This window comes from Ruditapes philippinarum, unplaced genomic scaffold (genome assembly GCF_026571515.1).
Source record: "Ruditapes philippinarum isolate M1 unplaced genomic scaffold, ASM2657151v2 ctg118_1_1_1_1, whole genome shotgun sequence".
NCBI classification, from domain to species: Eukaryota; Metazoa; Mollusca; class Bivalvia; order Venerida; family Veneridae; genus Ruditapes; species Ruditapes philippinarum.
The window spans coordinates 308,032-331,141 of record NW_026857137.1 but is presented as its reverse complement, the minus strand read 5'-3'; the positions used below and the strand labels follow the sequence as shown (position 1 = coordinate 331,141).

At 30.6% G+C, this 23,110-nt stretch overlaps 1 protein-coding gene across 2 annotated transcripts; it reads left to right on the top strand.

Annotated features, from left to right (window-relative positions):
- Positions 1 to 89: 89 nt before the first annotated feature.
- On the top strand, positions 90 to 20,248 carry LOC132748906 (acetylcholine receptor subunit beta-like 1). Of its 2 annotated transcripts, XM_060738575.1 has the most exons (7): positions 90 to 952; positions 5,655 to 5,803; positions 13,362 to 13,406; positions 13,845 to 13,954; positions 16,030 to 16,144; positions 16,410 to 17,330; positions 18,885 to 20,248. In XM_060738575.1, the coding sequence occupies exons 1-7, from the start codon at positions 856 to 858 to the stop codon at positions 19,065 to 19,067; spliced, it is 1,620 nt and encodes a 539-aa protein (XP_060594558.1). In that variant the 5' UTR covers positions 90 to 855; the 3' UTR covers positions 19,068 to 20,248. The 2 variants fall into 2 exon arrangements, with proteins under 2 accessions (XP_060594558.1, XP_060594559.1); XM_060738576.1 differs by lacking the exons at positions 90 to 952; positions 5,655 to 5,803 and adding an exon at positions 5,455 to 5,584.
- Positions 20,249 to 23,110: the final 2,862 nt, after the last annotated feature.

Sequence of the window (23,110 nt, the reverse complement as noted above, 5' to 3'; positions counted from 1 at the left end):
GGCATATAACACAAACTGAAGGCGTATTTTAAGATCGATTCTTACTGCGTGTCCATCATTGAGCTTTATTCTATACTTGCACTGTGGCTGATGTCGATAATATTGACAAATGAGTGAATCGGATCATACATTTCATTTCCCAGTTCCTTCTGGAAATAGATTTATTGTAGGGATGTATTAAATATGAGCAAATAGACAACTGGTTCATTATGTTTTGACTGTAATTTTTGTGAATACGACAGAATGAGGTCACCGTTACACAGCATGGACGACTTCATGTTTTGCTTGTTGGAATAAACTCTGATATTAGGTCTAATTGGTTTCGGATATTAGCCTGCTGTCAACATTTTGTCGAAATGAGAACGTGTCCTAATACAGTAGAATGTTTGAAGCTTTTATCATTTCCATCGGGAGGTTTGATAATGTATCGATACATGAAGTCATAAATAAAGGAATGTGTGTTTCATACAGTATCATCAACTAAATAAATTGTGATTCCAAACTAGCTGTAGGAATAACTTTGGACTTAATAATTACAACTGTTTGCAGGAATAAATGCCATTGAACTAACTTAACAGTGGCTATCATTTTGAGAGAGTTTGTGGCGTCCACTTTGATTTGTTACTATGAAAACTAAGAATGTAGCAAATGAATCTTCATGTTATTTTGGATGTGGCATTAAGTGTGGTGTCATTGAATTAACAAGCTTTGTTTTACGATGATTTAGGATTGCAAGGATTTAAAGCGATTATGTATGAAATGTACAGAACTAAAATGCTTAAGTATTATCTTTGTAACAGGCAATGATTGACAGTTGTGTAACTTTATATAAAAAGACAAATCACAGCATGCACTATGAGTTTTGACATTCTGCTTTGCACGTGCATTGACGTCATCATGATAACGCTCGTTGCATCTATCAACCCTAGGTGTGATGTGTCTGTAAATGCAGGTATATATTCTTCTTAATATAAGTCATTGACTATAAAAATAAATTAAAAGACATGACTTAATGTGTAGGTGCTGTACAGCCTATGGCATTTCCGTAGTGAAAATGTTAATTATAAAAATGTGTCAAGTGCAGAAGCTTAAGATATCTAAATAGTATATGAATTACCAGACATTATAATTATGTATTTGTTCAAAACATAGAACGTAATTTTTCACTTGTACAATACACATGTTAAATTGTATAACATACATGTAATTTTTTGACATCTGTTACCATAGTTGAGGATCAAAAAGGAAAATTTTATGTTTCATGAAAATCTTATGTGGTAAACGCAGAAGTTTAGTGTTTTAAAGTATCATTTTCAACGTTCGCCCTACTTTCCATCAAGAAATGAGTTTTGACCCAGTTTAAAACTCAGTATTAGTGTCATTTGTATTATGTTTCCCTAGCTATATTCGAAATGGGTTACAGATGCATGTATTGCCATTTTTTAGCATTAATTAAACATCAAAAAATATCAGCCAGAAAGTATAAGTGTAAATATCGGTTGCTCTGATCATGATTTGGTTTGTAAATATTTTGTCTGGTTTGAAAAAAAAAACTTAATATACACAAAGAAAACGATTTTATCCTGTATCAAGTTGAATCTCATTGATCATTCTGCTAAACAATAATTGAATAAAACCTATTTGAGAACTGGATTTCAAATTCCCAGGCGAGGTCAATGCTCAATGAATCAACAGAGAAATCTGAAATTTGTCTTTCGTTGATGTTAATCTACGTCTTGTTGCCAATATATTTGTTCTTGAGAGAATGATTAAAAGCTCGTAATGTATATTGATGTGCTTTGAATATCGTGCGGGATATTTTCATTATAGGCATACATAAATATCAAGACAAAAATAACAAAAAACGATAAATAAACTTTAAGAATCTTCTGTACAAACCTTATTTTTTCTAGCTAAAAGAAACTTACATTATTGCAGTATCGTATGTGCCTTTCATGTGCATATTATAACTCAGAGTTGCACAATCAGCAATTAAAACGCGCAAACAAGCTACATAACTTTTATAACATATATATAACATATAAGCAGTCAGCATAATAAGTATGATGTGTCTACGTTTTATTGCAAGACGTATATGAAAAAAGCTTTCTTTCATTTTTGTCAGTTTGGATAGTAAAAACAATAAATCAATGTTCTTACTTGTCTGACGCTGTACAGCACTTTACAATATCATCAACAATGTCAAATGTGTAATTTGTTTCTTGTATAAACTCAATCATTTAATAATATAACATTCGTTAACTGCAATGTCGCACTGACAACAATTGTGTACATTTACATTTATATACTGGTATTATATATTTAGTTTATTCACATTGATTGAGTACTTTATCAAAATAAATAATTCCTGTTGTAAAGCAAATGACATATTCCAGACATAATTGAAGTAAGTTGTGCTAGTTTTATACTAGTTATGGACATTTTAATCTAATGTTACACACTATATATAATAATTTAGATTTATACGTTATATAAGATCTTTTAAATCTTTTAATAGAGATATAAGTTAAGGCATATTTAGCTTTATATTGACTAGTGAGAGGATTTTAGATACGATGGATTCCACAGACAACTATCTTCCTTACAACCCATGGTATGTATAATTAGATATTTTTGATTGACATCACCCTAAAATAGAACACACATATCCATTTGTTAACTTATTTAGACATGTCACATATTCTAAAAAGACTCTTATTTAATCACAAGAAACGCGTGACTAAAGACCACTGTCCAGGGATAATAATGGGTCCTATGATATATTGAGATTGTATGGTAATACACGGAACAGCCTTTTATTAAGCTTTGTTATTGAATGTTTGATGGATGCTGCAATTTAATAAAGGACCGTATCTCAAAAATATGCAGAAACAGTATTGATTTTATAATTGACGAAAATCATGGGAAAATCGTGCATGCTGTAGGAATGATTCCTACTTGTTGTTGTTATGTTAGACTGATTACCATCTTATTTTTTTGTGTTTAGTTTGTTTCATTTTCTTTCATTTTATATTTGCATATACTGTCTATGTTCTGTTTTGTGTGGGTATAGAATTTTAATATTATTGACCCATTCTTTTGTTTATAATAAATATATACCAAATTTTCTTTGCGTATAAGGACATTTAAATTTGTATCTATACACTTGCTGTTAAATAACATTTCAAACGAATATTGAAATATGAAATATTTAAGAGTTCCTGTATATGTAGCTATACTGATAGTTGGTCATTTGATTTGATTTGAAAAATAGAACATCCATTTTGTAATTAGATATGGTGTTGAAGGTAAAATTTTGGACGTTATTAAGTCGGTGTACGAAAGTGTACGATCCAGAATAAAATATCAAAATGTTTCGAGTGAAGAATTTTACATGTGTGTTAGGCGCCACACAAGTAGAGGCTTTATCACCTTTTTGTTAGCCATGTATCTTAATGACATAGAAGACTATTTTATTATAAATTAATTCGAAGGAGGTAGTTTAGGTTTCTTAAAATTGTTTTTAATTTGATGATATTATTATTTTATCTGCAACAGAAGAAGGCTTGCATAAAGGTTTATTGTTATAGGAGAATTATTATGATACGTGGAGACAAAATTGTTAATATAAAATTATAATTTTTAGAAAAGGCAGACTAAGATATAACATTTCATTCGTATATAAAGGAGACAAATTTGGAAATTGCCTAACACGTCACTTATTTAGGGGCAGTTTTTACAACTGGTGGATCTTTTAATACTGCTTTTAAAAGATTATCTGGTCAAGCTTTGAAATCATTATATAAATTAAATTAAATTTGATAATGTATAGCTGTGAAACATAAACTAGACCTTTTTAGACCAAATAAGTTTATCAATTTTGAACTATGCTTCAGAGAAAAGCGGTTAATATGATTGTTGAAAATTAGGAAATGTATTTTTCAATTTAGGATGAGCAATTTCGAAATGCAAAGGAGTTGTTAAAGTTATAAAATAATGGCTGAAAACTGTACAACTTGAAAATGAAAAATATATAAAAATAGTTATGATTAATTGCACAGGGAGGTACATATAGGGATTTACAGGAGAACATGGGTTAAAAGTGTTTAATGCTGAACTACAAAAAAAATTATAGAACACTTTTGGAAAAGACCAAATATAACTAAATATATTGCATTAATGAATTCAGAAAATGACATAAAATATGATAAACAAGATCAACAAGGAAAGGCGGCGTTCAATGAACGCAACCCCCATATGACCCAGCAACAAGAACCAGTGGCAAGGAGCTCAGGCGGACCCCAAACAAAAACAGGACAGGGCAAAGACAGAGCACGGACAGGTTAATGATTAAATGATAAATAATTTGTAACTGAATAGGAATTTAAAGAAAAGAATAATATGCCCACAAAGGGGACAGGAGACCGGGGGAAGGGGGGGGGGTAATCAAAGAAATAAAAACTAGAGGCAATGGGGAAGATACTTACCGTGGACGAGAAAACAACAAGGGACACAAGCAAAAGTGTCACCAAAACAGTAAGAAACAAGTTAGACATACATCTGAGGAACACAGAGGGGCGCCGCCTTGGAACGGTCAGCAGCATAATAATGACTGCTGGGGAGTTTAAACCGGTTAATGGTGCACCAAACCTCGCTCTTAGCCCCACCATGTTCCTATAAACGAGACAGTGTAAATAAAATGAATCCCCGCCAAGTGAAATTCTAACAGTTGTCATGGTTACAAAAGGTTAAATAAGTAAAACACTAAAATGATCATGTCGAAACATATAAAAGACTAGAAACTTATCAATGTATATCTTTAAAGCATTCGATACATGTATTAGAATGAAATGTATGAAAATAATCAAAAGTTTGTCCAAACACTGCAAAACGTAAATATAATATACATATATATTTTGTTTTGTCCATATTGTTAAGTATTTATAAACCACTTATATCATTATAATTTGAGACATGTTGATTTTGTGTCAATAAGTGAAAGTTTTCTTTGTAAACGTTTCCTTTCTCTAAAAACTGCTGTGTTACTTAAAGAAATATGTTTAATAAAGTTTTGACATTGTCCACTTTACTCTATTATATGCTTATTTGTTGAACGTATTGTGTATTTGTATTTAAATTATGCTTTTAGTTTTTGATTTTTTAAAAAAGGATAGCTCTCACCTTCAGTATACAATGTTTTATTAAGTATTTATGCTCGGTTGTAACATAAAACATAACATTCTATAATACTTCCACAGTTTCTTTGTTGTGTTTCAAATTAAACAGAGCATACAAAGGCAATATACAAAGGCATTTTTAAAGATAAATGTTCTCTTTAATTTGTTAACAAAATTCCATTATAATCGATTAATCATTATTTTAAACGATGACATAACAACAGTGCATTGAATGCTATAAGATCAAAGTGTAATAATTTGTTTCAGGTACATGTTTTACAAGTGAAGATCAGAAGTTATATGAGAGTATCTTCCGAGAATACAATCCTCTTATCCGCCCGGTAGAAAACATCACAAATACTATTACCATACAGTTCAATTTGGCTCTAAGCCAAATCATTAACGTGGTGAGTACTCACATGACGTCATTATGGACGTCAGCAAATACATATTCTTCTAAGGTATTTTGAATTTCAGATCCTATTGATCAACAAATGTGGTTTGAATGTCTAGTAGAAGACCTGTTTGAATCTTCTAAATACAGTCCTCTGGTTAGACCTGTGAACAGAATTAATGACACAATTACAATAGACTTTAGTATACAGTTGAGTCAAATCATAAGTGTGGTAAGTATGCATTTATGTAACCTTTGTCAACAGTACTGTAGTTTATAGTCAGTTATGCCTAAATGTCATTGCTGATGTAGGTTTTTTAAAAAATATTTAAGAGGTATAAGTTCTTGTTTCTGTTTTGAGTGCTCAGATGTATTTTAAATATTAGATCTTACAAGTTAAAGTTAGTTGCTGACATATGCAGACAAAGTTGAATAGAAAGAACAATTTTAAGAAAATAAATTAATTTCAAATGTACTGTATTCATTTATAACATAATATGTAGTATTGCAACATATATTCTATCATATATACTTTCATTCTTATTTAAATATGAAATATACGTTTACTAGAATGCCTTAAGCTGCAGTTTATAAATTTGATTAAACATTTATAGCTACATTTCGTTAATAAGAAATGTTTTATATCGACTATCATTTTTATTTGAGTGTCCAGACAACAAAAAGGTGTTACATTGGCGTAAACGTCTGCAACCTCATTTTAGCGAAATCGAAAGACCAATTTCTTTTTGCATGAGACACTTCGCCTTTGGGTGAAAATCAACAAACATGACTTTAAGTAGTAGTTCAAATTTATGGTATATTTCAGCATCATAAAATGAATGTTTTCATACAAAATTCATCTTCTTCTATAAGATGATTAACTCTTTCGTAAATTTCTAAACAGTATTTGATTAGATTTACAACAATACTGTTAAAAAGAAAAATGAAACTGTAGAATGCTTGGTTTTAGGTCGATAGCAAAATATTTTTAATTATTTATAAAATGCAGCTTCAATACAATGCAATGCTTGTCTGAAAATAACATCAGCTCATCATAATATTGATATATTTAGAAGGGCTACTAAGAGAAGAAACAGTTCTAATGCAACTTAAAACTTAATTATAGTGAATTACAGAGATATTAAATGATTATTAAATTACGTACTGTATTGGGTTTTATTTCATAAGTTTTGATGTGCAGAAGCCGGGTTGTTTTTAAAGCATTCTTAAGAATGAAATTGACCAGACCAGTAAAAAGCGCATAGCTGTAAAATATGTCACAAATGAAGAATAATAATAACTGTTGTTCCCAAAAATTGTTGCCATGATATGGTATATACATGTTTTACATGTATAGGCTCATTCAAGTTTTTTCAGAATACAACACTTGAACATTATCAGTTTACAAAAATGCTATAACATTAAGAGAAAGTTTTAATTGTACATAGTGTTTAAAAGCGTCCAGGCTGGTCTGGATCCATGCTGGTCGCAAACCCATTATGTTGGTTTTGTCATGACGCGGCTCATTTTAGCAATTTTAGTAACTATCTTTTGTCTTTAATATGCTTTATTTGATCGCATCAACACATTACGGGTAACAAACCTAAAGCTATTTTTTCTTAGAAACTTGAACGATGCATCTTTATTTGTCTGATTTCGGCAGCTAATGCAAATTAGCAACATTAAAACAGTCCAATCAGCACAGTTAAAAAACTCCAAAATAAAGTTGATTCTACTAAGTGCAAAAACATGTTCGTTATAAAACACTGTGGACGTTTAGGAGGAACAAGTTACTCTTTTGATTATGGAAGTGATATAACTCACAGCCTAAGCTTTATCTGAAAACAAAGTAGTTTATTGTATCCATCCTGTTGCCTACATTTGTAGGATAATTAATTTGTCTAAGTAATATAATTGGTTTTACGCAAAATCTAAACAGATACTTCCTGCACAGAGTATGTTGCGACTTTGGTGCATAAGCTTAGATATTGCATTATGGATTATAATGATAATGTTTTAGTATTTTAGTATTTATGTTGGGCGATGTTTTTATAAAATGTCTAACTTATTTTTAAAATATTCTTTACATTATTTTCTGATCGTCTTATTTTGTGAGTAAATGACGTTAAAATTAATGTTAAATCACACGAATTAGATATTTCTCGTAAAATATTACGAAAACTTTGTTTAATGAATTAATCAATTGAATTAAGTTATCAATATCTTGCCTGCCGTACAGCTGTGAATATTGAAGATACTCTAACTCAACATTTGTTTTCGTGATGATGTGTAGTTCTGTATCTTAGAATTTTGGCAATAAAAAGGCTCCATGTAATCATTCTTAACTTTAGAATGTAATAAAACAAAGATGGGTCGTTTAATCGTTAAATTGTTCACATTATGCATTAAAACGTCATAACATTACGTTTAATCATTTCGTGTTATTCAAACGCATGGAATAGCAAGTTTCCATAAAAGTCTCAAGGTTTCTTTTCTATTCTTAGCAGGAACTTGTGCTTGATACATATACAGTTGCTTCGATAATTTAAAACGACACAGACATTTATTTTTATATTTTTGATACATTTTTGTTTACATTTTGAACAATTTGACCCCTTATAAGCATTATGACAGCTTTCAGAAATTAATAGAAATTAATTGATCATTGATTGTTTTTTTTAGGTTTTCCTGTCCCACCTGTTTCATTTTCTCATTTTCACACTTTACATAGCAAATGCAGAAGACTTTTTGTATACATCTGATCAGTTTCTTTCCTCATGCAGTCAATTTATGTTTTGCCGAGTTTTAATGACATATACTACAGTAATTTGAACTAATTTCTTTTTGTACTAGGGTTTTGAGCAATATCAGTGGGCAAAAATATGAAAAACGTGCACTGAGAAATGTTAATTATGTGGTAACTTTATGTCATTACAACCCATTTTAGTTTGCATATGTTAAATTGTAACAAATAACATATAAAAATCAATATAAATAAGAAGTCATAAAATGTATTAATAGGTCCTCCTTTCTATGCACAAAAGCGTTATTCCTTTTAACAAACGAAGCGATTTTTATAATTTAGTGTTTTCAAACCTCGAAATAAAATAAATACAGATAATATAGTCAAATCAGTTTGTATGGACCAAGCCAGTTTTACAGAGCTCTCTGCTGAACTACAGTGCCTCATTTGATTTTTATATAAACGGCATACAGAAATACTTGAAGAAACGAGCCACTGAAATTCTGAATTATAAAATGTCATTTTGTATATAGCTGCTCAAGATTTCTTTAAAACTGCAGAAAACTCAAAACATATTGGCGTTACTTGTGATATATGAATTATACTGGACAATACAAAATAGGAGTCATATTCAAAATAATTATGCTTGTGTTTAAAGGTAGAAAAGGTTAAATAAATTATGTCATTATCTAATAGAAATGAATGTTTCAAACCGAACCCAAAATCGCCTGTAAAAACAACATCGTATGACGTGATTCCGTTAAATGTAAAGAAAACATTATGTCTAAGGGAAAAAATATTGAACGAGGTATTCGAATTGCAGATTATTTGTCGGATATTTGTTCAGATAAGAAAAAAAAATAGTTAAGACAGTTCTCAAAGTTTGATTTGATCACTTTTTTATTTGTATTTAATCGCATTTAATTAAGTTTAATTAATTTCAAAACTGTGTTTATATTACCATTGCTCTGTCATGTGCCATGCATCTTTTTCTGTCAATTAATCTGTTATAATAATCATAAACACATAAAACAATTCAGTTTATATTTCAATTATGCCACATAAATCTTTTTGAAGTTTGCAAAACGAGATGCTTTCTTTGATTTTTTATTGAAATTTGTTTTTTATTTATGACTATGCTTCTACACAAATGGCCATGGTTGGTTACCCTAAGCAATTTCACAGTGCTAGTTTTATACACCATATCTTTTAATAATTCAAGCTTTCTATGTTGAATAAATTTGACAGATACATATAATCTTCTTTGATATTTAACATATCCAATTGTTTTCTTTCTTAACGAAAATTAGACAAGTCTTTGTGACATGAACAGAAAAGGTATTGACTATAGGACGGGGACAATTACAGCAAGATGAAAGCATTTATTTTTTAGAACGTCATGTATTCTTTTAATTTGCCTTTGACGTTTTACACCGTAAAACTGAAATGTATTCCATTTACATGCTTATTTGAATTACAATTACAACTTATCATATAACATAATTTTATTGCTAAATTATTGTTTCCCCAACAAATGTAGCACAAACTTACATTTGTCAACTTTACCTTTTTATGCAACCGGAAAAATATAAACATTTCACTCTTTTGTATATAGCTTTCTGACTTTTCTTAGTGTAGTAGAAAGAATGTTCTTATTTATAAATAATCATGAACAGTTTTAAGAAATAATTAACTCAACTTGACATTTAATATGATACTACACCGCAGCGATCAAATCAAACACCGGTATTTTGAAAATATACAGCTTTTTAAAAAAAGGTCTAAAGAGGAGCTTACGTTTAAACAGAGTTAATGCAGGACTAACGTGGTATTATCTAATGTGGAAGTTATGCCTATTGTTATCGAAACCACTTTTTCTTCTGTGAGGGCAAACATGTACATTATTTAAAACAAATATCTAAAAAATACTTGTCAGATACTTCTGCCTTTTTCTTGTCAAATAAGACGTATAATTCAACTTTTGACTTTAATATAAAATAACATTGGCTTTACGAGAAAAACGGGGACACCAAATGTAGCCGCATCACCATAGTTATCGACCAGCTTGCAAGGCAAGATAATAAAATGATATCTTCAGACGTATTAAGATAGGACACATTATATACAGTAGACAGTGTGTAAGGCGTAAAGAAGACAGTTTCCTACCAGGCTTTATTGAATTTAAGTGTCTTGTTATAATCATAAAGAATGATAAGACTCTCTCTCTCTTTCATATGTTTTGACGACTCTCTTAGCGAAATATTCGAAGTGGAATATGCTGTAGTTATAATGACACTTTTATGTGATAATTACTTCAAAATGTTACATATATAAATGGCAGAATCTTGAGTAATTTTTGTTGAATCTTTCAATGGTTATCAATTCAAAATAGTATTTGTGAACATTAAGAATCCATGTATTTTCCGTCAGTTATAAAACAAGTAAATGTACAAGACAAGGTACATTATCATATGCTTGTCCTAACAAAAATATTGTTTATCAAATCATTGAATGGACATTCGATAATTTAATTCTAATAATACAGATAATATATCAAGTAACATATTACTTTGTAACAAACATGGTACGAGGCTCAAAGTAATATAAATGTTTAATTAAGTATTGAAAGGATTACCTAAACTCAGTCTTTACTTTGCAAGGAAATCACATCTTCTAATGGCTATTTTCAACGGATATGACAAAGTGTCTTACATAGAATTGGTGAAAGTAAAATAAAAACTCTTCGGACTCCGGCATTTGACATTCAAGTCAGACTTTCACCTTGTTCCGCGGGAGCTAACGTAAACGTTTTGCACATCTTTAACAATAAGTTGAAAAAGTCCAATTTTCCAGATATTTTCATTAATTTTAACGGAAACCATTGAACATAATTAAATATAAGATTAACCTCTCAACAATGAAAATTGCGTTTTAGACTTATTGTCAGCAGAAACGTTTACATAAACAACCATGCTCATTTGTAATTAGACCTGTATCAAATGATGTTACCTGTATCATGTCTACTTCTTGCATTAAATCATTTCATATTAAATCATTATCATTAAACTGGCGTCTCTCAGACATAAACACTGTTCAGCTATATTAAATGTTCACTCTAAAGGAAAAGATGTACTTAAATTGCACTTCTAACAACACATAACATTATTTTCAACTGTCACAGTTCAAAATCTGTATATTACCAGTTAAATACGCCGTAACAGCTTATGCAGATATAATTGGTTTTCTGTTTTCACATTGACTTCCGCTTAAATGAATAGTAAAGAAATGAATATAGGCAGAATTTTCATTGGTCATTTTAACACAAATAGACTGTTCGATTAATACTTTAGAAGAGCTTCCGTTATAGGAAGAGTTTTTCCAAACTGTTCGATTGCTCGATGGCAAGAAGTGTTGGAAGAAGATATAAGTCAGAATAATATTTTCTAGATGTTTCTTACAGCATTTCAATAAATATTTGAAATTTGATATGATAGATCGCCTTTTAGATACTTTTGCGTTCGATTGGGTTTCTCTTTTAAGCTGTTCTGGTCATTATATATTCTTCTCGAACCGGGCATAAGCGATTGAAACGAACTTTCGACTAATTTACAGTTGCAAAATTATCCGTGGAAATAGTGCACAGTATCTACTAAATGTTTTATTATAAATTCCTATTCAAATCAAATTCCATTTTGATTAAAATCAAATAATGTAATTAATATTGGTTAAATCTAAGATGACAATTAATGGGGAAAACATTGCAGGTAAAAATAAAATAAAACTATTGAGGACGAATAAAATGTTCTGTTTGCGGTTAACATGGTTAGTGGTAGCTTATCCTATGCAAGTTAACAAGTTTGACTTCGGCCGAGTATCTTTTTTAAAGATACTTCTTGTTCTATTCAGCTTGACCACACTTTAACCCTAACGCAACCGCAAACAACCGTGAACATGTATCTACAAGGGTGAACTAATGTATGTTTTATTGATCTCGACAGTCAATTGCGTGTAACAATATTAAATTTTGTTTCCATTAATTTCAGGTCTAACTATTATCTGACATAATACACAAAGTTATCATAAAAATAATAAATTAATCATGATAAATGAACCAATCAATCAATCAATCAATCAGAACAACTCATGATTAATTATTACCTGTTATTAATTCAAAATATTATTCAGTTATTAATAGAATATATTACTTTTAGCGATTAACCCATGTCTATTTGTAATATGTAGTGTCTATTAGACTATTACTATCCTCGAAAATGGATGTAATATTTGAAAAGATAGTTTTGGGAAAGACTACATATACTTCACTTAACCGACAGACTTACTCAATTATATACAAAAATCGTGCTTTAATTCCTGGTTTTGCCTCTTTTATAAAACTGCAATACCATAAAGTGTTGACATATTTATTTATGTAACGGTTATACAAGAATGCATAAAGATAATTTCTTTTCAAATTATCGCTGTGTTTATATAAAAACCCAGAAAAGTTTGTTATAAAAGGCTATTACAATTATGCAAAACAGAGGAAAGAAGATAGAATTTTAGCGATATCAGCATTGGATTTCTAGATTTTCATGTTAGCCAAAAACCCTTTGGGTTTTTAAAAGAAAGTCATAGACGTATCTAAATATCTCTTTTATATTAAATTACAACCAATTATACTGTTTTCTAAAGAACTGAATGCAGAACAAATCAATGTTACTGTTTGAAAATCAGTTTCCTTGTGCGATATCACCAATAGACCTGCCCGTACAATTTTTCAATTACATTGCTATTACTGTAGCAAATTATGTTATTATATTTATATGATATTTCCATTCACAAACTGTCTTATAAAATGTTAAGAATAACATATCAAATATTAATTTTCTCTTTAATATCTGTCAGCGGAAGTATCAGCAAGTTCAATTGAATACACATTTGGTTCATTGAAATGTTCTTGAACTTTAAATGTATTCTGCCTTCTTTCATTTATAAGCCTAAATTTAGATTCAGATGAATAATATTAAATGGTTTTGTTCTGTTGAAGGATGAGAAGAACCAGATTATGAAAACGAACGTATGGCTTCAAATGGTAAGTCTAATATATTTCAACCACAATGACAAGATTTAAAAATATAATGTTTTATTTACACTGTAAAACCTCCTTTGTCAATAAATCTAGCTAAGAAAGATTTCGCTTAACAATAATTGAATTTGTGCTTTATGTCAAAGAGCTTTTCCCAATGTTTTCTGTTAAAAATGACTTTATATTCTACGTGATACAATTTTATGCCACCAACTTAAGAATGCATATATATAACAATTTCAAATTTAATGTACACCAAAAACCAACTCTAACGGTTGATTGAAACGCAACGTCTATATTCGTTTTGGTCAAATAATGACCGAAAACTCACATGTCTGACTTATTTGTAAGCTACATTTATGTATTAAGCTTATTCCAGGTGAAGGTGAACAGTTTATCGTCATCAGTTTAAACGGTATTTTATTGGATTACAATTTGTTTCAGTATTGGATAGACTATCAACTTGTTTGGGATCCAAAGGATTACGGCGGTATTCAAGCATTGCGGATACGACCAGAGAAGGCATGGACACCGGATATTGTGCTATTTAATAAGTAAGACAATAATAACTAATATATGAACATGATACACCGGTTAAACTAGCAATGAATTTGTATTTTTCGAAAACTGTTACAGTAACTATGAAATTTTAGAAAATATGGCATAAGTTGTCTTTTCAATAATGTTTTCTTTGACCAGCTCTTTTATCCTTCCTATATTTTACATATATACGGTGATGCATAATAATAGGATAAACTTATGTAGTGTTAGATTGTAGCATTCTTGATTAATGTCGTACAAAGCAAATGTAAGGATATTAATTGTATTTCTAAGAAGATGTATTTTTGTTTATCTAAAGAAAATTATAATCATTTTCTCATCAATATACGTACGCACATGTAGATTGATGAAAGTATTGTTATGATGTTGCCGTCTAAAACTGACTGTATCATAAAGAAAAACTAGTAACAGACTATTTGACAAGTCAAACTTTATCATTAACAAATAACTAAATTATCAAAGTACAATAATACAAAGTTACAAATTACTACAGTAGTTTGATATAAAATGATTTAATGCTGACAACCATGTCTGATGCCATTGAAAAATTAAATTTCTAAATCACAGTTGAAGTATATCAACACATGTTTTAAAAACTAAAATAACCCAACAAATCATCGAAAAGTTGAAATAATTATTCACGAAATATTAATGTAGAATGATTCTTACGTTGCAACACAACAATAACGCTGTAGCATTATAATCATCACATCACGGAACATTTTTGTCATTCAAATTGATTAAATTGTATTCTGTGTAGTAATGTGGTTCGTGATACACTTAAGAAGTATATATAATGTATTTTGTTGCAGATATACAAATATACATTAAGTTATATATACGAGCAATGTCCTCGCATTCATAACTCAAAATTCTATTTTTGGCAGTCAATTCAAATGTTTAGTTTGGGACATTTAACGCATATCATGAAGAGGCATGGAATTTACACCTTGCCAGTTCTATGATCAGTGCTTTACGACAAATCTGCAGATGTTTTAAATTTCAAAATCGTTTTCACATATTAATTTGGAATTTTGTTTTAGCCGGCGGGAGATAGCCTGCATTTATGAATGCATTTCACAAACAGACTACTGGGAACACGAGTCTGCAATTGTTTTATAATGTCGTGTTTGGCGACCTCCAAGGTTTCCAATTTTGAGCACTTGTCCATATTGTTTTTCGATATCCTATTCCAATTTATCTCAATTTCATTAAGACAATGAAGCCCCATTCTCAAATGTAATTTATGTCAATGAAACATTTATGTCAATTGCAAAGAAGATAACTTGTTCAAATATTTGACTCGGTGAATAATGAACTGTTACAGAACGTTCCCTATTCTTCATTAAATTGATCGTCTCAGTGCATCATAGAAATGTTCTGTACTCAATCTTCACGTCAGACAACCCGTCTACGCTTAATTAGGTTTATTTGAAATACTGTTCTGTATATGCAAGGCTTTTATCATCAATCTTAAGACTAGAAAAGATAATGAAATATAACAAATATGTGTAAATTTAGAATGATATCATCTTCTGAAAAATACATCAACAACTTTCACGAGAAATATGTTATTTCGTGTGTGTCAAACATCGAATTTGATATAAGTCGCGTGGTTAATGTTTCTCTTTTGTTTAAAAAAATGTTTTTATATAAAGATGGTAACAATAAATGAAAGGAAATTTCTATGATTTGTACAATTTATTTTTGGATACAAATACCTACTCTGTTCTCTAAATAAGAAAGTAATATGTTTTTGATAAATTTAAGAGAAATACTTGTACTACATTGACTATTTTGGCTAGAAGGTGTAAATGACCCCTTATAAAGTCAAAACTTTAAATTTTAAAAGTTGCGAACGTATGCTAGAAATTATACAATGTCATGAATTTAAACAAAATTATATGTTTAACATAAAACTTGATTAAAAGAACCCCTAAAATAAAATTAATGTACTAACTTAAACCAAATATATTTATTTCAAATAGGGAATGTGTTCTTGCACTTTGAGAGATTATAATTCCATCTTTTGGTTAACCTTAATTAAATATTAATGTTTATATTTCAGTGCTGACGGTAACTACGAAGTTTCATACAGGTCAAATGTCATAGTGTATCCTAAGGGTCAGGTAAATTGGATTCCACCAGCTATATATAAAAGTTCATGTACAATAGATGTACAGGTAAGTACATTATTTGAGTTTCTTGATGATTTCATCTATTATATGATATATAAGCATTATGCTTCTATTTTGCAAAATTTCATCACTTTTTTGAAAAATTGTTAAATTGATCATCTTAAGATCTACAATGAGACTGTCAGTTCTGATCCTCGTGCGAGCTTAAAACATCTTTCATACAGTATTTAGCAAATTATGAACAAATCACCTTATTGTTAAGAAAATAGAGGAAAAAAAATTAAATGATTTAATAATTTTTGTTTCGCAGTTCTTTCCCTTTGATGAGCAACGATGCGACATGAAATTTGGTTCTTGGACTTTTCGAGAAGACCAGTTAAATTTTACATTTTACATGAACATGAATTCCCTCGACGTAACGGATTATCTAAAAAGTGGGACATGGGATATCTTAGATAGTCCAGCCAAAATTGAACGGAGTAAACACCCGGGAACTGGTGAGATGAAAACGATGGTTATATTTACATTTCGTTTGCGCAGGAAGACATTGTTCTACACCGTGAATCTCATTATACCATGTGTTCTTATAAGTTTTGTTACTATTTGTGTTTTTGCTCTACCGGCAGATGCAGGGGAGAAAATCACTCTTTGTATTTCTATTTTGCTGGCACTTGTTGTGTTTCTTCTCCTGATATCAAAGATTCTTCCGCCATCATTAACCATACCGCTTGTTGCCAAGTACTTGTTATTTACATTCATAATGAACATAGCCGCAATATCTTTTACGGTGATAGTTATAAATAGAAATTACCGTACACCTAGGACACATCAGATGCCTTACTGGGTCAGGTTTGTTTTTTTAAACCACTTACCCAGACTTCTATGTATGGAGAGACCTGATCACGATACCAGGTGGCAACCTCCGGAAATAGATGACAGTGATGACCATCATTTCTCTTCACCCTTACGTTTAAGTTCTCATGTACCGGATGTTACTCAGACAATTTCAAATACATCCGGGCATTATGAAACATTTGATGCATTAGAGTTACCGGAAGTGCATCGTCATCAGCGTTGTAGACTAGGCGTATCGCCTGTTAGAGAGCCAACACCAATGGTGGCTAATTACGATGATTCTGCGATCACGCATCTTTCCCCGGATATAGTTAAGGCAGCTGAGGCGCTCCGATTTATAAGTCGACATTTGAAGAATGAAGACGAATATAATACGGTAATTTAGAAGTCTGCATGTGTGCTTTGATCATTAACCTTTTAATATCCTATCATCAGAATATTTTCTAACGAGTTTTTAATCCCCTGTTGGGAGCTAAGGCAGTTAAATTATACGCTGGCTTATTTTCAAAGTAGTAATTAAGTATTAAAACAATGCGATGAAAGTACTTCGATCAAAAATAGTTTTACGTTAATTTGCAATTTTCCATGTCGATGTCAAAAGTAACGTGTACAAGATAATTGTATCATAGTTTGGAGACCTTTCTGTTGAAAATGTGTCAGGGTTAAATTGAATACATATACATGCACAGTGCGTTAACTGGAGTGCGGGTATTAGTTACCCGCACTCCAGAGCATGCCCATTGATTGGCTCATTTTTGCTGGGGTTTACATATTGTGACGGCAGAGAAAGGGAAAGCGACAGAAATGTCATATTCAGATGTTCGTTCATTGGTTCATTTTTGCCGGGGTTTCATATTGTGACAACAAGGAACGTGCTTTTATGTTTGACTATGATACAAAAGAGAAAGAACACCAAACACTCGGCAATCTGATTAATACTCGGGGGCTACGCCCCCTCGTACAAATCAGATAGCCTCGTGTTTCGGTGCTCTTTCTATTACATATCGAACAATATCATATTATAAACTGCGTAATTGATTTAAGGTATTAATGAATATTTTCATCGCTTTAGTTGCATAGTGTCGACTGATGCATGTTAATTTCTATAATTATAATTCTGCACGTTTGTTATGTCGCTTTTCATTGGATACTCGTGATGTTTATATAGTTTTATATACACGGCTGCTGATATTTTATGAAGAAGAAGAAATATCTCTTTTCTCTCTAAATCTCCAGCGGCTCATGTTATATTTCCAAACAAACGTTTGTATAGGGCCATAAAACTAGACAATGCTCTTTTACTAATAATATAACAACTAAATGTATGTCACCGAATTGTTATAACAGCAATTTTTTATAACTATATTTATTACCTGCCAAAACGATTTAATTCAATTGTTTCGTACTTCTTCCACTTGAAAACTAATAAAGCAAGAATGAAAAACATTTATTGAAGAGGCATTTTAAGAATATGCATTTTCTACTGTACTTGAGTGCCGCTGTATTGTTTTCTTATGATGAAGTTGTCTGTGGTAATATCTTAGTAAAGACAACTTAAAATAATGATTTTGTATTATAATGAATATAAACTTAGAAAAACATGTTTTACCGTTCACAAATTATCATGCGTTTATTTACACCGAAATGAAAATGAAATTTACGCCTCATGAATTTTATGAATTTAAATTGGAAGTTCTCTGAACTAAGGCTGAACAAGTACTTATTCTTACAGTATATGTATTTTGTTTCGATGCGATTATGATTTTTATTATACATTTATATACATGGTGTATTTTGTTACCGCTTGAGATTAGGAATACTGTATTATATATTTTCGATATCTAGATCAAATTAAGACATTAAAGACATTTTTTGTACCTAAATTTGTACCTAAACGAAGGTAATACATATAGTTTGCTTTTTGTTACAGGTGCTTGACGATTGGAAATACGTGGCTCGAGTTATAGACAGGTTGTTGTTGTATATATTTTTGATAGTGACTGTTTCTGGAACTATAGGTATACTGATGCAAGCACCACATATTCTTGAATACGTCGATCAAGATCAAATCATTCAGGACATCATTAGGAAATGGGATTTTGGAGCGCCTTAATAGAACACACAGAAGAGATGACAAATATATATGTGCCAATTTACAATCACGACCGAATGAATGAAGTGTGACATGTCTTGTTGCAATTTTTTTTTGTGTTTGTTCAGGACACTTTTCAAAAAATATCATCATACCTATTATGTATGTTTCAGGATCTATCAGGACCTATTTGTAAATACAATGACTTTTTTGATTTCCTCTATATCATGTTAATATTTTTTCAGTTAGTCTTAAATATATAAAAGATCAGTTTGATCAATAATGACAGATAGCTGATTTTTTTTGCCAAAGAAAAAAATAAACGTAGTTAAAAGCAGCATGCCTCCAGATACATGAAAATTTTGAGACAGTAAAATAATGTGAATTGAACAAAGAAAGTAATTTACACATTGGAAACGGTACTTCAAATCCACGTAAATTACCAAAAACAAATGTCAAAATGTACAAAAATAGCCCCTACTGCGTTAGTCACGCAGTAAAAATATTGTGATACATACTGCAAAATCAGTCTTGAATTGCACAAAACATGAAAATTATTGCTTGATTCTTGAATTCTTTTCCTTTTCTTCAAATATTAAGACATTTTTCTGACGTTTGTTTTTCCTAAAATGTTTGGAATTATCTGCTGGCAAGCAGCTTTAAAAGAAGTCAAAATATGATTTTAGAGTATTATATATTGATTTGAAAAAAAACAAACAAAAAAAAACCATAGAGTTGATTTCGTCTCTGGTAACAATAAATAAAGAAATCAAGGTAAATTATAGCTTATCCAATTACTATTTGATATTTAAATACATCTTATGGGTTGCTCTCGGGTACAATTGAGTAACCCGTTCTTGCTTGCATTTGCAAATTATAAAACAAGCTGTTGAGGAATGTTTAGAACATGAATGAGATATTTTATAGCACATTTAGATTATGCGCATAAATTATTATCAGTTAAGAAATAAGGAAAGGGAAGATACCTGTAACTGTCGCAGACTCGCTTTTATTGTGTTTGTTTAGTTAAAAGTCCAATTTATCATTTACCGCGATGGATAAAATATGTATAAAATCATTCCAGTATTACAAATTTATTTTGAAAGAGATAACATGATAGACTAGTAATTAGAAGCTGCCCAGTTATTTTTTGATGAAAGACAAACTTTAATGAATGGGTCAATACTGTGTTATTACAAGTTAAAAGTTATCTTATTCTTCTGATAAAAATTTAACATACATGTTTATTTCATATATTGTTGATTATTGACAAAGGTAACAAATAATTCATACCAATTTTGATAAAAACATGCTTAGATAATTGACGATAAATGTCGTTCAGCATTTTCTTCTTCATAAAGCATGCAAAACAATTAGAGTGAAATATACACTGTGATAAGAAGTATACAAGAAGTTTTCTGTAAGACATGTGGATTTGTTTTACATAGTGTTGACCCATAGTGTTGATCAGTTCCTGTTTTGTGCCCTCAAGGGTGCCTTATCCGACAGGAAATTGCGGCGTCTGCGTTTGAAATGAACGTTGCAAGGTAGGAGAATACATTTAAATTAACTGTTCATCGCTGTTCTTCTAAAGTATGCTAGTGTTTTCAAATTATTTTTGATAAATTAATTACTCAGAACATTGAACATTTCTATATAATATAAGAACATTTCTATATAATATAAGAACATTTCTATATAATATAAGAACATTTCTATATCATATAAGAACATTTCTATATAATATAAGAACATTTCTATATAATCAAAGAGTTGATCAGAATTAATTGTAACACAGTTTTATGCATTTGTACAGCTTTCGGTCAAGAAAAAACGTCTGTGTGTAGGTGTAATGTAATTGATTGTATCATCAAATTATGTGAATGATAGTTTTAATTTACCGGGTATTTTGAATTTCTCTTTATATGAATGCTCTATGTAGCAAAATCCAATGGTTTATTTTGTTTTGTCATGTATTTATTGTCTTTTATATGAAATTGAATTTCATTTTAATCAAATACACTTCATATTGTATACAAAGGAGAAATAGAACAACATTAAATATATGTTATTTTTAATTGTTCTTGATTCATAGAAATAAAATACGTTGTTTGTGTTTGATAAAACTAAGCAGGTGAAATAGGGATTATCCAATAACCTAAAACCATCAAAAGCCTAAACATTTATAGCTTAGGACGGCAAGCAGCCTTTCTTTATTTTGTCTATTTCCTCACAGTGATTAGCTCCCTTGGCAGATTGAACAGACGTCATATGACGTAACATCGAAATTCAAATGTAAAATCGCGTCACGACAAAAACCAACATAATGGGTTTGCGACCAGCATGGATCCAGACCAGCCTGTGCATCCGCGCAGTCTGATCAGGATCCATGCTGTTCGCTTACAAACTCTATAACAAATAGAGAAACTGATAGCGAACAGCATGGATCCTGATCAGACTGCGGGGATGCGCAGGCTGGTCTGGATCCATGCTGGTCGCAAACGCATTACGTTGGTTTTGTCGTGACGCGGCTCAAATGTAAATATCGACCGTTACATAGAAAATCAAACGACAATACTCTCTCTCTTATTTTTAACTTTTCATACCAGTTTATCAAATAATTATCAAAAACAAATTAATGAAAAATAAATTCAAAAGCTACAAAATATTTGCTTTAAAACAATATTGTTTAAAATTGCTTTCTGGCAGAGATATCTGAACTGATAATGGGAGATCACTGCGTAGGAGATTGATTTTTTTATAAGTATTCAAGAACGTCTTCTGCCCATTTCCACGTATCACGTATTTTCGAGATACCAAAATGTTGAGATTAATTATATTATCCCATGCAATTGAGTGCATTTAGTTCGTTTACAATTGAAAATATAAGTTTATATTATCTGTATAATACTAATATTGCAACATAAGCCACGTGACCAAAGTTTCCAAAATATTTTAGTTATATATCATTGCTTAACACTAAACAATAACTTATTTCTTCGAATACAGATGTTGTGCTTATCATATTATAATTATGCAACATTATCACGCTTATTTCGGTATACATCCCATAGATTCATAGATTACATTTACATAATACAAACAACTTCAAAGCTTACCGATTATAAACATGTGATCAAATATGATTGAAGTTTGTTTGTATTTCGAGCAAAGCATGCATTGTTGACGATGTTGTTTATTTGATTTCCGGTTTCCTTCACGTTCTTGATTTTTCTCTCACAAATTTAGATATGCCACACACGCATCATGTCCATATTTATTGGAATTGCACTTACTGTAATTAGCTTATCATAGATGCACTAAACGATCATTAGATAGTTTTAGATAACTTGGAATAACACTTTAATATTACGTTTTGTTTGGTTTGGTTTTACGCCGTACCAACACAATTTAGGTCACATGGCGCCGAAACAGGAAAGATGATTTTTGATAACCTCGGCTGTTTCAATCTTAAAGCAATACCAGGTCTCAAAACCGCCTAACCTGTCGTAGCTAAACAGATGCATGGATTCTAGTATATCGAACCGATTTAGTCGTCCGTTTCAATCACGCAAGGACAAACGGTGACTCCAATGGTGATGACACAACCCTTTAAGGCAACTCCTTAACCACATGGGGTACTTTTATATTTCAATCACTTGAATAACTAAAGACCTTTAAAACAAAAATATAGCACGTTTCTTTAAAGGATCAGTTTTGGTAAAAATTCCTAGCGCTGAAGTGATTTTAAAGCAAATGAATAAGTGTTTAAAGTTAAATTGAACAAATGTTGGCTATTGATGCAATTCTACAGTCAACAAAATATCTAATTTGTTACTGACTATTTTACTGGTAAAATTGATAAAATAACAATTGAAACATCTAAATAAATCTATTGTTTCTTTAACTATAAATCTTGAAATACAATGTATTGATATGAAGGAATGATAACAACAAAAGATATAAAGAAGAAGAGAAAACAAACTGAAAAAAACAGATAAAAATACAAACAAAATCAATACCATGTTGAAAAATCAAACATCAGATGTACAGCAAACTGTATT

Bases quoted from the DNA above. Each gene is read 5' to 3' on its own strand.
- LOC132748906 (XM_060738575.1), top strand. From the start codon at position 856: ATGAGTTTTGACATTCTGCTTTGCACGTGCATTGACGTCATCATGATA. The intron at 5,804-13,361 runs GTAAGTATGCAT...GTTCTGTTGAAG, and splicing joins TGAGTCAAATCATAAGTGTG to GATGAGAAGAACCAGATTAT. The intron at 13,407-13,844 runs GTAAGTCTAATA...AATTTGTTTCAG, and splicing joins CGAACGTATGGCTTCAAATG to TATTGGATAGACTATCAACT.